Here is a 14,420-nt window from a genome sequence, read left to right as displayed (position 1 = left end):
GTAATTGTTGGTAGTTGAAAAATCCAGAGATGAATTGAATGAGGTGATTGGGGAGATGAAGAGTTTTGTTCTTCAATGAGTATGATACATATACAGGGGAGATAAAAGGGTTCTAATTTTTTTGGTGAGAGTGGTTAGTAAAAGTTGAAGACTTAACAATCTCATTGTTAATTAGTAAGGGGCAATTAGTATTTTAATGATACATAAACAAGGTTAAAAAGGTAAATTGACCAACTAAAATATACTAAATAAGGAAAAAAAAAATTGTTGCAAGAAATGTGAACCTTCCTAAAATGGCAAATGTTGCAAGAAATAAGAAACGGAGGGAGTAGATTTTTTTTATATTGCACACGCACGCATCCGTCTCTTGTATTAACAATATAATGTCATTGTACAATTCGGCGGGAAATACAAATTACAACTTCAATTTATTATCCTACAAACATACATGTTGAAGTATGAGTTTAACAACCCACATCACATCCTCTTCTCTACAACCACTCACAAAATTCACCCAACCAACAACCGGAAACTCGCACCGCTGCTTCGGCACCATCATTGCATAAACCGCCACCACAATCGCCGCCGCAAGATACACCGGTGATTCCACAAACATCCTCGAAATCTCATCATTCTCGTACATCAAATCCATGACATCGCAACAAACCTCAAAGCTCACCATCTCACCAATTTTAGCCACCTCTTTAAGCTTCATCAACAACTCTTCAATCACCAAAAACACCGAATTCTTCATCGTTCCGACCTCGAAACTCAAGGATTGCAGAAACAGGATTTCGGCGTCTACGAAATCGGTTTTAGTGAAATGCTGATCTTTGATGTGTTGATCGCCAATTGATTTTAGGGATTTGAGAGAAAGAGGGGGAGAATCGTAGGTTTTGCTGGAAATCCAGAGTGAGATGAGAGAGAATAGCTGCAATTGAGGGAAATTCAAGGGTTTCTTGAGCAGCCAATGGTGTTGGTGGTTGTGGTGGCGGGAAAAGGAGAGAGAAGGGAAGAAGCGGTGAGCGAAGAGCGAGAGCGCGGAGTATTTGACGATCGGAGTTGTTTTGAGGTGTTCGGAGCATTGGATCAGGAATTTTACAGTGTCGAGGCGGTGTGATGATGCCGGAGGAATCAACTCGCTGGCGGTGTTCATCTCCATTGATGAATATCTCTGAAACTTAAAATGTGGAGTAATTTATACTGAAATCACAAAGTTTGCAGTAGGTTTAAGATAGAGCTATGTGAAATGATGTTTTGAATGTCGTCTGAAGTATGTTTCTGTAATTGGTTAGATTTAAGATTTTTAAATAATATTTTTTTTTATTGAGATAAGAATATAAAATACTTTCCCTATTCTTTAGAATTGAGCATTCTGAAAAGCAATGAGCGGTTTTGGGGGAGTATGAAAAGGCAAATGTTCGTCAAAAAACTGTGAGAAACGTGGCTGATCCAATCTGTAAGAGTTGGAAGGCCCCTGCTGCAGGTTGCTATAAAATTAATACTGTTTCAGAAATGAGAAGTATGGGTCAGAAGGGATTTTGCGTGATAGTGTGGGGGAAGTAATGGCTGCTACTTATCAAACGATGGATGGAGGTGGAAGTCCTGATGTCGCGGAAGCTTTGGCAGCTAGACATGCTCTGCGAATTGCTCTCTAAGCTGGGCTAACTCGAGTGGTGCTGGAAAATGACAGTATCAAACTCTATCATCACCTAAAGAGCAATACAGGAGAGTACTAGTTTTGGGTTTGTTGTAAATGACATCTTAGAGCTAGCAAAATGCTGTACTTTGGTAGAGTATTCTCATATCAGTAGAAATGCAGACAAAGAGGTAGTCATACTTTCAGTAGATTAGCAAAAACTTGGAGAACTAAGAATGTGGATTGAGCAATTTCCTCATAATAAAAAATAAAAAAAAAAACCAAGCTCAGTTGCATACTTCGCTTCTTCAAGTAGATCAGAAGGTAGTGGCGAACCCTAGTGCCACATGATATGCAATTTTCATCACTGCTTGCCTAAACTTGCACCAGCCGGGAATCGAACCCGGGTCTGTACCGTGGCAGGGTACTATTCTACCACTAGACCACTGGTGCTTATTAAATACTCCCTCCGTTTCAATTTGTTAATCCCATATACTATTTTAGGCGTTTTAAAAAAATATACTCATATTGAATGTATTTCACTTTTAGCTTAGTTTTTATTTCCTATTTTATTCATATTAAATTCTGATTGGTTAGATTAATTGATTGTGAACTAATGACATGACTTTAAGTAAAGAAATTACTCCCTTGATTTATGCAAATATGACTAAAGTTTTCCTAAAAAAAATTCAAAAAAATTAAATAAGGCAAAACTATTTATGAATTGTTTTTAAATTTAATGTTAGATTCCAAATATTATCCTTTTCTTATTTTATGTGATTGATTCCGTATGGGACTATCATATTGAAACGGAGGGAGTACTTATTAGTTATTTTTGTACGTTAACTACAGTTAATAGAAATTTGTTCAAGAATAAATTTTGTTAGGGACGAAACTATCAAGTTAAGCAACCAGAAAATAAAAAAAAAAAGTGGATATGTATTAAAAAAAAATTAAAATAATAAGCAAGCTCAGATGCACACATTGGTTCTTCAGGTAGATCTGAAGATGGTGGCGAACCCTTTTGTGCCACATTGTGCGCAGTTTTCATCATAGCTTGCATATTTTTGTATTTGCTGGGGTTAGAACCCTCGTCATTGGCATGGGTGGGGTATCACTACCACTAAACCACTGATACTTGATTGATGTTTGTCAACTACTTTTATAAATATAGGATGTCCACAATACAAGGTTTTTTTTTTTGGGATGAATTACCTAGAATCGAGAGAGAAACTCTAACAACTTGAGCTAATGAAAATAAATACTACCTCCGTTTCATATTATGTGCAACATTTACTAAAAATATATGCTACATTTTATTTGCAACAAATGTTTTCTTTCCTTTTATTAGTTGTCTTTTCTCTCTATCTCTCTCCTCATCACATGTTTTATTATATTTCTCTCTCCATTTACCACTCACATACAAATTTTGTCTAGGAGTCCGTGACGATGTTTTTGTTGCACATAATATGAAACGGAGGTAGTAAATTTGTCAAAAGCTATGATGTTAGAGATAGTAAGTTAATGGAGACAGGAGACGTTCATAAGCAGATAAAATTTTCATTTAATTTCTAAGTGACAATAATTTTTTCTTTTGTAGAAATCCTAACAATTAAATATGTGATTTTTGGTAAACGAAGGGAGCAGATATTGTGATATTATGATAGAGTGCAAACATTAAAGCAAATAACTTGGAATTTTATATACTCCCTTCATGTTTTTTTAAGTGTTACACTTTAAATCAGCATTTTGTTTTAGGCAATTTAATCGACTTAAATAAAATAAGAAGTAAGTGGGGTAGTTGGAATATTTTTTTAAAAAAAAATAGTGGGGTTAACATTTTATTAATATAATAAAAAAAAATAGTAGTAGTGGGTTTGAGGAGAGAGATATAATATTTTAATGTAACTTTTTGCCAAAAAAAAAGAAGTGTAACACTTATTAAAATACGACTGGATTTGATATAATTTTAAAATGTTAATTGAATTGGAAGATTTTGATCGTTATGTGTTTTTTGAATGTATGTGACAACATCATTTTTAAAGGCAAAATCATTCAATCAAATTTAGACAACTTATTTATCTAACAACTTATACAAGAAATAAAATAAAGAAATGGGATTTTCAAAGACAAAAAACCAAGCTCAGCTGCATACATTGCTTCTTCAAGTAGATCGGAAGGTAGTGGCGAACCCTAGTGCCACATAATATGCAATTTTCATCACTGCTTGCCTAAGCTTGCACCAGCCGGGAATCGAACCCGGGTCTGTACCGTGGCAGGGTACTATTCTACCACTAGACCACTGGTGCTTGTTGAGTACTTTCTAGTTATTTTTGTATTCAAAGTATGTCTAATAGAAAATAATATATTTGTTAAAGAATTTTTTTAAGGGAAGTAATTAACTAATTAAGCAACAAATGAGCAAGAGAAAGTAAAGTGAGCTATGCAAAAAAATAAGAAAATAAGCAAGCTCAGATGCACACATTGGTTCTTCAGGTAGTTCTGAAGATGGTGGCGAACCCTTTGGGCCACATTGTGCGCAGTTTTCATCATAGCTTGCATATTTAACTGCTGGGAATCGAACCCGGGTCTCTGAAGTGGTGAGGTACCATTCTACCACTAAACCACTGATGCTTGAATGATGTTTGCTTACTGTTTTTGTAGACACAGTATGTCCAAAATGCAAAGTTAATTGATATTTTGGAAAAGAATTATTTGACTAGTAAATGTTAGTAAATAAGAGAGTTGGTAGATTTTTTGTGTAAACAATGGAGACATGAAAATGAACACATTGAATGAAAATTTTGTTGCCATGTTAACTCCTACTAGCTCCACCACCTTGGAATCAAGATTGGTGCATTATTGAATCAATGAAAGAATACGACGTTTTACAGATATGATAATTGAATTGATGAAGCCAAAAACTGCCTAAGGATAGTTGATTAATACTAAAATAAACATCAGGATGCAGCACTTCGTCGTATTGGCTCGAGCTTTAGTACACACTTTTGATTGTTTTGAAAGCCTTGCTGAATGCATGCAACAAAATCAAAACAGAACAAATAAGCAAGCTCAGATGCACACATAGTTTTCTTCAGAAGAATCTGAAGATGGTGGCGAACCCTTAGGGCCACACTGTGCGCATTTTTCATCACAGCTTGTAAGCTTCTGTGCACCAGCAGAGAATCGAACCCGGGTCTGTGCCATGGAAGTTACCATTCTGCCACTAGACCACAGGTGCTTCTTGAATACATTAGCATTAAAAACAAGTGTTTGCTGATAGATTTGCCAGAAATGCAAGGGAAAGTTTTTAGAAAGAGATGTACAGAAAGCGAAAGGAAAATGAGCTATGCAAAAACACAAAAATAAGCAAGCTCAGATGCACACATAGCTTCTTCAGGTAGATCTGAAGATGGTGGCCAACCCTTTGTGCCACTTTGTATGCAGTTTTCATCACTGTTTGCAATTCTGCATGTTTTTTTAAAGACCTGGGGTTCGAACCCGGGTCTTCGTTGTGGTGGGATACTATTCTACCACTAGACCACTTACACTTGATTGATGTATGCTAGCCGTTTTTGTAGATCTAGTAAGTCAAGTGAATTGATTATTGTAAAGAGAGCATTTGAATTTCCCAAAATTAAGGGATTTAGTGCTTGTACATCTTTTTTGGTAAATATTGGAAATATAAAAATAAATAAATTGATTAAAAGATAGTGTATTAGTGTGTTAAAAGTACCAACATGACATAGATTATGGAGTGGCTTGAACAAATGTAATTTTATTTTTGTATAACGGACATGTATTTTGTATAAATAACTAACATAAAAATACAGGAATATTATTTGTAAACAGAGGGAATAGAACTATGATAGGGTGCAAACATTATAGCTAGCTAATAACTTGAACTTTATATAGTTCAGAATAAATTAGAAGATTTTACAGGTATATAGCTGACTAATGTTAAAAATAATAAGATAATATAATGATTATATTACAAAGATATGTAAAATCTGTTATAGTTGCTGTATGGGATGATATCTAGGTGGGACCGATATCTTGTAAAAGCACGTGACCAAACTCTGAATAATTGTGAAAAGGCGCCGATATGCACCAGAAAGCAGACGTATCGGCTTGTCAGAATTCGGCACGTGGCAACAGAAGCTCGACACTTGGCGCATGAGGCTTTGCATGGATGAGAGCCACCTGTCAAGGTGGATCATTATAAATAGTAGGTAAGACCTAATTTATGAGGGCATTAATTACTCTCTCTCTCTCTCTCTCTCTACTTTCTCTCTCATACTTATCTTCTTCTCTAAAACACTTTCTGACTTTGTCATCGGAGTGGTTATCCCCGGACCACCCCGAGGTTAGCTAACTTCTTCTCATTGTGTAGGTTCTCAGCTTGCCGATAGGAGTATCAGGATCTCAGGTCCGAGTTCTTGGGGAATCAGATCCAGACAGAAACAATTTGGCACTAAAAGGAGGGGAATTTGATCACTTCTATCACCTAAGAACCTCACACAAAAAAAAAAATATATACATAATAAAAACAATCATGGCCGGAAACAATGAAACACCAGTGACAAGAAAGGTAGTGAATCAGTCAGTAGAATAGCCTCAGGTGGAGATAGTGGATGAAACCCACACCTTAGAGGATAATCAGTTTCACATGCCGATAACATCCCCTGCAGGCGGAGGGGAGGCAGAGGATCCTATGGCAGCATTCACACCAGATGAATTGGAGACAGCAGCAAAGGTGATGAGTGCAATGAGTAGGAAGAGAAAGGAGGCTGAGGCGGCACAGGCTGAAAGGGGGGCCGCTCAAGCCGATAGAGGAACACCGCACCGTAACCGGGAAGAGCAACATAATCAGTTGACGAACTCGCCTAGGAGATCCCGACATGAGTCGCCGATAAGATCGCACACAATGTCACGGCGGGTTGAACAATCCTCAAGTCACACTGTGAGTACGAGAACCCAACAGCAGAGAAGTTCGCAAGTGGATGGGCAGGCAGTGCGAGCAGTGGTGCAGTTAAGGGCATCTCCTTTTGCCCAGCATATCTTAGAACAGCCAATGGAAAAGGTGAAAATGCCGACTTGCAGGTATGATGGAAGAGGGGATCCGACAATATTTATAACGTCCTATGAGGGGCACATGATGTTGTATACCAACTCAGATGCAGTCTGGTGTAAGGTCTTTCCGACTACTCTGATTGGGGCTGCAGCCGATTGGTTCAACAACCTTGAAGTTGGGTCAGTAGATAGTTTTGAAAGATTGACCGAGATGTTTGTGGGTCAGTACGTCAGCAATAGTGTGAGGCAGAGAACCTCTGGAGAATTGATGGCTGTGGAGCAGAAACCGGATGAATCCTTGAGGGATTATATTAGACGATTTAACAATGAGGCAAATACAATCCCAAAACTGCAACAAGAAATAGCTGTGATGGATTATATTAGTAAAGCTCATGATTACATTAAGAGTGAAGAATTGATGAAGACAAGTAGCAGACATGTCGTTGCCGGAAAGGGCAAAGCCAGTATGAAGGGACATCGTCTGGAGGAAGTAGGCCGAGAGCTCCTGCCCCAGGAAGGGGAGGAGGAAGCCGGCAAGATTCGAGACCAACAAGGCTGCCAATGAGATATAGCACTTACACTCCCCTGAATACACCAAGGGCAGCAATCTACTCAGTGAATCAGAATAGAGAAGATTGGTCAAGGCCGATTCCCATGAAGGCAAGGCCAAGGGATGTGAAGAAGTATTGTATGTTCCATAGGGATGTGGGACATTATACAGAGGAGTGTACGCAATTGAAGGATAACATTGAGGAGTTGATCAGAAAAGGGCATTTGACACAATACCGGCTGAACACAAGCAGGAATCAACAACCGGCACAAACAGTTGAGAGGCAACGGATAGAGGCAAGGCCTGAAAGGACTCAAGGAGGAATAGTCCGACAAGGGGATGTAGGAATACCACCGTTGTCTACTGGAAGGGTAGATGTGATAACAGGGGGACCGATTCATGGAGGGACGATTAGTGGAGCAAAGAAGCATTTGGCTGAGCATCGTCACCTAGTTTGCGCCTTGGATGTGGACAATCGTCCTCGGCCAGCATCAATACCTCAGGTAGTGTTCACAGAAGAAGATGCAAGGGGTGTAGTGTTCCCACATGATTACCCGTTAGTCCTAATAACTAAGATAAACGGGGCTGACATCAAAAGAGTGCTGGTGGATGGAGGTAGTTCAGCAAATGTGTTGTTTGTGCAAGCTTTTAATGAGATGAATATAGGAAGGCAGTACCTGAAACCGGTATCATATCCCGTAATCGGGTTCAATGGATCAACAGTGAGGCCGGAAGGGAGCATTGTGTTACCGGTTAAGCTGGGTGATGGGCCATAAGCAAAAGATGTGATGGCAGAGTTTCTGGTGGTGGATGTTAAGTCAGCCTACAACGCAATTATCGGCAGACCGATAATACATGATATGCAGGCCGTTGTATCAACTTACCATCTGGCAATAGCTTATGTGTCAAATTTAGGAGCTGTGAAGAAGGTATATGGAGGTCAGGTGATGTCAAAAGCTTGTTACGTGACAGCTTTGAAGAACCCAGTTGGCAGTGCTCCAATACCATGCAATCCGATAAGGGAAGGTGAGCCAACAGTTAAAGATTTAACCATGAAAAACTTTGATGCAAGGCCTGAGGAAACACCAAGGCCGTTACCAGGGGAGAAACCGTCCAAGTTGAATTGCAACCAGGCGACCCGAGTAGAACAGTGAAGGTTGGGACTGATATGGATGTGGATACAAGGTGTAATCTGATAAGCTTGTTGCGTGAGAATGCAGATGTCTTTGCATTTTCGGCAAGTGAGATGCCGGGGATACATCCAGAGGTGATGGAGCATAAGTTGAATGTTGATAGAAAATTCAGGCCGATAAGGCAAAAGAAGCGCAATTTCTCAACTGAGAAAATAGAAGCAATTCAGGTTGAGGTAAATAAGCTCTTAGCGGCAGGGTTCATTGAGCCTTGCACATATCCGGAATGGTTGGCGAATGTAGTAATGGTGAAAAAGCCGACAGGGAAGTGGCGAATGTGTGTGGATTTTACAGATCTAAATAAGGCTTGCCCTAAGGATTGCTACCCATTACCCCGGATAGATAGGCTGGTAGACTCAACCTCTGGTCATGCTATGCTCAGTTTTCTGGATGCGTTTTTGGGATATCATCAGGTCAGCATGCATAAGGCTGACAGGAATAAAACGGCTTTTATAACAAATGTCGGTGTGTACTGTTATAAGGCAATGTCGTTTGGGTTGAAAAATGCAGGAGCAACATATCAAAAGTTGGTGGACAAGATATTTGAGAAGCAGAAAGGCCGGAATGTTGAGGTATATGTAGATGATACGATAGTAAAGAGTAAAGAAAAAGAGGACCATATAGCGGATCTGAGGGAAACATTTGAGACGTTAAGGAGATATCAGATGAAGTTGAATCCGGAGAAGTGTATGTTTGGGGTCAGATCAGGGAAATTCTTGGGCTTTATGGTCAGTGAACGGGGGATAGATGCAAATCCAGATAAGGTGAATGCGGTACTCCAAATGAAACAACCAAAAACCATTCGTGATATACAGAGATTGACTGGAAGGATGGCAGGATTGACCAGATTTATCAGCAAGTCAGCCGACAAGGCGCTTCCGTTTTTCATGGTACTAAGAAAGAACAAGGCATTCGAGTGGGGAAAGGAACAGAGTGATGCCTTGGAAGTAGTAAGGAATCATCTCAGATCTCTTCCCACGATTACCAGGCCCGAGAAGGGAGAAGTGATGCAGTTGTATATTTCAGCATCACCAAAAACGGTAGCGGCCGTTTTGATAGTAGAAAGGAAGAAGCAGCAGAAGCCGATATACTTTGTCAGTCATGTATTGAATGCGGCAGAACGCAGATATCCAGTGATAGAGAAGATGGCGTTAACAGTAGTAGTGGCGGCTAGAAAGTTGAGGCCTTACTTTGATGCACATCCAATAGAGGTGTTAACCAATCACCCTTTGGAGAAATCATTGCATAAAATGGATACATCTGGTAGATTATTGGCATGGGCAGTCGAGTTGTCGGAGTATGAAATAAGCTACAGGCCGAGAACGTCAATTAAGGCTCAAGCATTGTCGGATTTCATTGTTGAAACCACATACACAGACGAAGAGGAAGAATTGGGCACATGGCGGGTATCAGTTGATGGTTCAGCTACGGCAACGGGGGCAGGGGCTGGAATTGTGATAACGGCTCCAGATGGGAAAATGTTTGAATATGCCATGAATTTTAAGTTCAAGGAAACAAATAATGAAGCCGAGTATGAAGCTGTAATAGCCGGAATGCAGTTGTCAATCGCAGCAGAAGCAAAGCGGCTGGTTTTAACAACTGACTCCCAACTGGTATCAAGCCAGTATAGTGGAGAGTATGAAACTCGAGAGCCAGCAATGGTGAAGTATTTGGAGAAGATGAAACAGTTAGCAGCACAGTTACAATATTTTGAAATAAAACTGGTTCCGAGACTGAAAAATGCTCAAGCAGATGCGTTGGCAAGATTAGCAAGTTCAAGTTTTAATGACTTGGAAAGGACGGTCATGGTGGAGGTTTTAAAGCAGAGAAGTATAGATGAGATGTCGGCAGAGGTTTTGTGTATTGATGTTGGGAACCAGTGGTATGATAAAATACTGGCATACCTCATCCATGGTGCAGGGCCGGCGGATAAGGGGGGGTTGAAAAGATTAAGGAAAGATAGCGTGTGGTTTGTCATGTACCAAGGTCAGTTATACAAAAGGGGGTTTTCACTGCCATTGCAAAGGTGTATAACGGATTTTGAGTCAGCAAGGTTGTTAGAAGAATTGCATGAAGGTAGCTGTGGTAACCATCTCGGAGCAAGAGCCTTGTCCAGAGAAGCAATGAGAAGGGGATACTACTGGCCGACGATGAATGCAGATGCAATAGCTTATGTTAAAAGATGCGAGAAGTGTCAAAAGTTTTCCCCAGTTATCAACTTGCCTCCTAATGATCTGACTCCGATATTAAATCCAATCCCTTTTGCCCAATGGGGAATGGATATAGTTGGCCCGTTCCCATCGGCCACGGGTGGAAGGAAATTTCTGATAGTGGGGATAGACTATTTCACAAAATGGATTGAGGCAGAACCAGTAACGAAGATAACGGCATCAGAAGTGAAGAAGTTTATATGGAAGAGTGTCTTCACAAGATTTGGGTTACCGATGGCGATGGTTTTTTTATCATGGAACCAAATTTGATTGTAAGCCAGTCAAAGATCTCTTAACGATGTACAAGGTAAAATTTGCTTATGCAGCAGTATGCCATCCACAGTCTAACGGCCAGGCAGAAGCGGCAAATAAGCAAATTATAACGGCAATTAAAAAAAAGATCGAAGATGCAAAGGGTTTGTGGGCAGATTTGATACCGGAGATATTGTGGGCAAACAGGACGACAATTAGAGAGGCCACAGGTGAATCACCTTATACTTTAGTGTTTGGAACAGAGGCAGTCATACCAGCAGAGGTTGGGTTGCCGACATTTAGGATTCAGCATTACTGTGACGACCAAAATGATTTACTCCTACGACAACAGTTAGACTTTTTTCCAGAGCTCAGAGAAAAAGCAACAGTTAAGTCAGCTGCATATAAGGAAAGAATGTCGAGGGCCTACAACAGAAGAGTGTCTCATCGGCCGTTAAGTGTGGGGGATTTAGTACTGCGAAGAACAGCGGCGACCGGTAAGGGAAATGAAGATGGAAAGCTGACTGCAAGTTGGGAAGGACCTTATCGGATTAGAGATGTTGTCATCCAAGGATCGTTTTATCTGGAAACTTTGGATGGAACACCCCTAAAGAATGTATGGAACACGGCTGTGCTGAAGAAATACTACGTATAATGTACAATTTTCATGGGAAGCTGATATCGAAAAAGGGTATCAGTGATGAATAAAGAAATATTCAGACAACGTATATTGGAATAGGCATCCTCCATTTAACAGAACACCGTTAAATGGGACGGACAGCTCAAAACCGCTTCCGTGAAGTTAATAGATATACAACCTGATCAGTTGTATACGTTAACTCACGAGGTTGCTGGTTCAAAATATAATACCGGCCAAATCAATTCGAGTATACGCCGATATGAGGCGTAGCTCAGAGAGTGATCGCCGAGAGGGTACCTAACTGGATGAAACAACAAAGCAGTAGGTGACCAATGTTATAATCTGGACCAGCAACGAATGATAACTACCAAGTATACATAGTTCTAACACGAACTATGTACACTGGGGGGAGTAAAGAATGAGATAAATATCGTGCATTGATAGTTTTTAAATGACAGATTGTTATGATATGATATCTTCATAATTTGATAATTGTTGAAAGTTGTCGGATATCAGACAAATCATCAGGTAAATCTTTGTTTTTTGCAAACTGTCTTTTGCATATCTCTGTCTTTTGCATATTGTGAATTACAAGGCAATGTAGTTACGATAACATTGTTTAATTAAGCAAATTAGCAAGTGATAAGCAAAAACAACTTAGTTACGATAAGATGTGTTTAAATTTGCAAGCAGTTGATAAACAACGAAAATGAAAATGAGTTAAGTTTACATGACAGTAAAGTTGACAATCGACAGGCATCACCACAAAAAAGGGGTATATGCCGATAAAACGGCATTGTCAAAATAAATGTTAAGACATACAAAAGGCAATAAAAAGAGAGTTACAGCTGATAAGGCCCAATAATACAAGACCCACAAGAAGATGTCGGTGATGACTGCCCGCCCCTTCAAGCTTGTGCGTTCTCAGGCACTGGAGAGTTTAAAATGCTGGGATCTTTAGGGCCGTCATCAGCGCTGGGCACCAAATTGTACAAGTCCTCTTTAGAGAATTGCTGTGTCTCGAATCCGGAAGGGATCTTGTAAGCTTCCTCATTGAAAGCTTTTTCAACTTTGGCCCAATCTTCCTTCTTCCAACCGGCAGCATGGGCAACACATCTCTGAGCAGCAGTCCAACCTCCATCGAAACGATCTTGGAGCTTGGAGCAGAACTCGTTCGAAGCTAAATAACGGCCCACGGCTCTCTGACGAATACCAGGCTTATCAGCTTCCATTTGTTTAACCTTCTCCTCAAGGTTTTTTATTTTAGCTCTGGCGTCGCCGAGATCCTTTTCAACTGAAGGAAGGCGCTCAATGGCCTTATCTTTTTCAGCAATTTGAGTCTTCAGACTCTGCACTTCCAATTCTAGACCATCAACCTTCTCAGCCTTAACCTTCAGTTTCGACATCTCCTTGTCGTCTCTTTCTTTTATTTTCTTCAAATCATCTAAGGCTCTTTCAGCATTATTGATGATTTTCTGCATGGCACTTTGGCTGGAGGAGGCTTGATGATGCTTCTCCTGATAATAACGGTACATCTCAACGAGCTCTGTACCAGACATGACGGCCTAAAAAAATGTAAATAAATAAATATATGCACAGTTAAGAATAAGACAAACTGAATAAGTCTATAGCAAAGCTGTATACCAAACATAAAAATATGTAAAGGAAAAGTTAGAATACCTTCATCATGTTGTGCATGTGAGTAGCAGCAAGGGGGCCGATTGGACCAGCAGGTCTGTCCATCGGCAGAGTAAGATTGCTCAAAAGCCGATAACCGAGATTCCCACCTTGCATTGGGTCATCGGTAATCATAGACTCATTCCGGCCGACATCCATCCTGGGTTGCCAACGGTCTCCGGAATGACCAGCAGGGACAGCGAAACCCTTCAGAACTTCGTCTGGAAACCTTCCAGAGACTCGTTCAATCCATTGATTGGACCGATAAGTCAGGGCCGGAATGCTTGAATCAGAGCCAACCGTAGTAGGGGCAATTGTGACGGTTGGCTGAAGCTGACGAGGGGACTCGGCGGTAGTGAGATCTTCGATCTCAATCCCCTGAATAACCTTCTTTACAATGGTCTCAGGGCTCTTAGTTTTGGTGGTGGGCGGAGTCTTCTCGGACTCCGACTGGTCCTTCTTCTTCCCACCACGCCCTTCAGATTGTCTGGGGCTGGAGATCACAACAGCTCCACCTCGCCGATTGGCCAGAGATGTCGTCTTTCTCTTTTTTGCATTGTCATCAGCCATGATCTCAGCTCTTCTTTTGGCACTGATAGCTGGAGCGCGGCCGCAAACGGTAGCAAGGGTATCGTAGGGGCTTGAAGCTTTAGGGCAACGTCTGAGAACCCTTTTCCCGTCAGAAGATAAGCCGAGTTGCCTGTTGTCCAACTTATCAATACCTGAGAGTAAAAAATGAAAATTCAATCAGCCAGGTGCAAACAATTTTGTAAAAAAAAAAAAAAAAACAACAACAACAACAACAAAAGAAAGAGGTCGATAAAATAAACAGTACCATAATGGTCAGTCCAATAGAGACCGACACGAGATAACGGCGCGTTGCCCAGAATGTAACTCACATTCGGCACCCACACCTTAGGAACTATGCGGACCTTGCCGTCACCTTCATCAAATTCTGAGACGTCAAAATGATTGACGGCTCTCTCCTCATGTTTACCGAGATCTCTCTCGGGAATTGAGTCAAAACGAGGATGAGGCGGGAAAAAGGTTCGTCTCAAAGGAAAGTCCTCAGGAACCGACATGAAAAAGAACCTGACTTGCCAACCCTTGCAAGTTGTTAGCTTAGGGTGGACGGTATATTTGTGAGGTTGGGTATACAAAGACCACCACCCATCTGACTGACCATCTC

The 14,420-nt window shown here is 40.7% G+C and overlaps 1 protein-coding gene, 8 non-coding genes and 1 pseudogene across 9 annotated transcripts; 1 reads left to right on the top strand and 9 right to left on the bottom strand.

The window, feature by feature from the left end:
- Positions 1–428: 428 nt before the first annotated feature.
- Positions 429–1,718, bottom strand: LOC145640793 (cyclin-J18 pseudogene; annotated as a pseudogene).
- A 204-nt stretch (positions 1,719–1,922) lies between these two features.
- Positions 1,923–2,012, bottom strand: LOC145641384 (small nucleolar RNA snoR114). The gene has a single exon (XR_014115415.1). It is a non-coding gene; the product is annotated as a small nucleolar RNA snoR114 (small nucleolar RNA).
- Positions 2,013–2,021: 9 nt separating this feature from the next.
- Positions 2,022–2,092, bottom strand: TRNAG-GCC (transfer RNA glycine (anticodon GCC)). The gene has a single exon. It is a non-coding gene; the product is annotated as a tRNA-Gly (tRNA).
- Positions 2,093–2,606: 514 nt separating this feature from the next.
- Positions 2,607–2,698, bottom strand: LOC145641382 (small nucleolar RNA snoR114). The gene has a single exon (XR_014115413.1). It is a non-coding gene; the product is annotated as a small nucleolar RNA snoR114 (small nucleolar RNA).
- A 1,080-nt stretch (positions 2,699–3,778) lies between these two features.
- Positions 3,779–3,868, bottom strand: LOC145641386 (small nucleolar RNA snoR114). The gene has a single exon (XR_014115417.1). It is a non-coding gene; the product is annotated as a small nucleolar RNA snoR114 (small nucleolar RNA).
- A 9-nt stretch (positions 3,869–3,877) lies between these two features.
- On the bottom strand, positions 3,878–3,948 carry TRNAG-GCC (transfer RNA glycine (anticodon GCC)). Its single transcript has one exon. It is a non-coding gene; the product is annotated as a tRNA-Gly (tRNA).
- A 158-nt stretch (positions 3,949–4,106) lies between these two features.
- On the bottom strand, positions 4,107–4,197 carry LOC145641383 (small nucleolar RNA snoR114). Its single transcript, XR_014115414.1, has one exon. It is a non-coding gene; the product is annotated as a small nucleolar RNA snoR114 (small nucleolar RNA).
- A 510-nt stretch (positions 4,198–4,707) lies between these two features.
- On the bottom strand, positions 4,708–4,799 carry LOC145641381 (small nucleolar RNA snoR114). Its single transcript, XR_014115412.1, has one exon. It is a non-coding gene; the product is annotated as a small nucleolar RNA snoR114 (small nucleolar RNA).
- A 211-nt stretch (positions 4,800–5,010) lies between these two features.
- On the bottom strand, positions 5,011–5,101 carry LOC145641388 (small nucleolar RNA snoR114). The gene has a single exon (XR_014115419.1). It is a non-coding gene; the product is annotated as a small nucleolar RNA snoR114 (small nucleolar RNA).
- Positions 5,102–7,402: 2,301 nt separating this feature from the next.
- LOC145639866 (uncharacterized) lies at positions 7,403–8,038 on the top strand. Its single transcript, XM_081691192.1, has one exon. It carries the CDS (start codon positions 7,403–7,405, stop codon positions 8,036–8,038), a length of 636 nt encoding a protein of 211 aa, XP_081547318.1.
- The last annotated feature ends 6,382 nt before the right edge of the window (positions 8,039–14,420 follow it).

The sequence above is a fragment of the Chenopodium album genome, chromosome 7 (assembly GCF_948465745.1).
Source record: "Chenopodium album chromosome 7, dcCheAlbu1.1, whole genome shotgun sequence".
NCBI classification, from domain to species: domain Eukaryota; kingdom Viridiplantae; phylum Streptophyta; class Magnoliopsida; order Caryophyllales; family Amaranthaceae; genus Chenopodium; species Chenopodium album.
The sequence above is the reverse complement of the archived record's forward strand: the minus strand, read 5'-3'. Positions and strand labels throughout refer to the sequence as shown.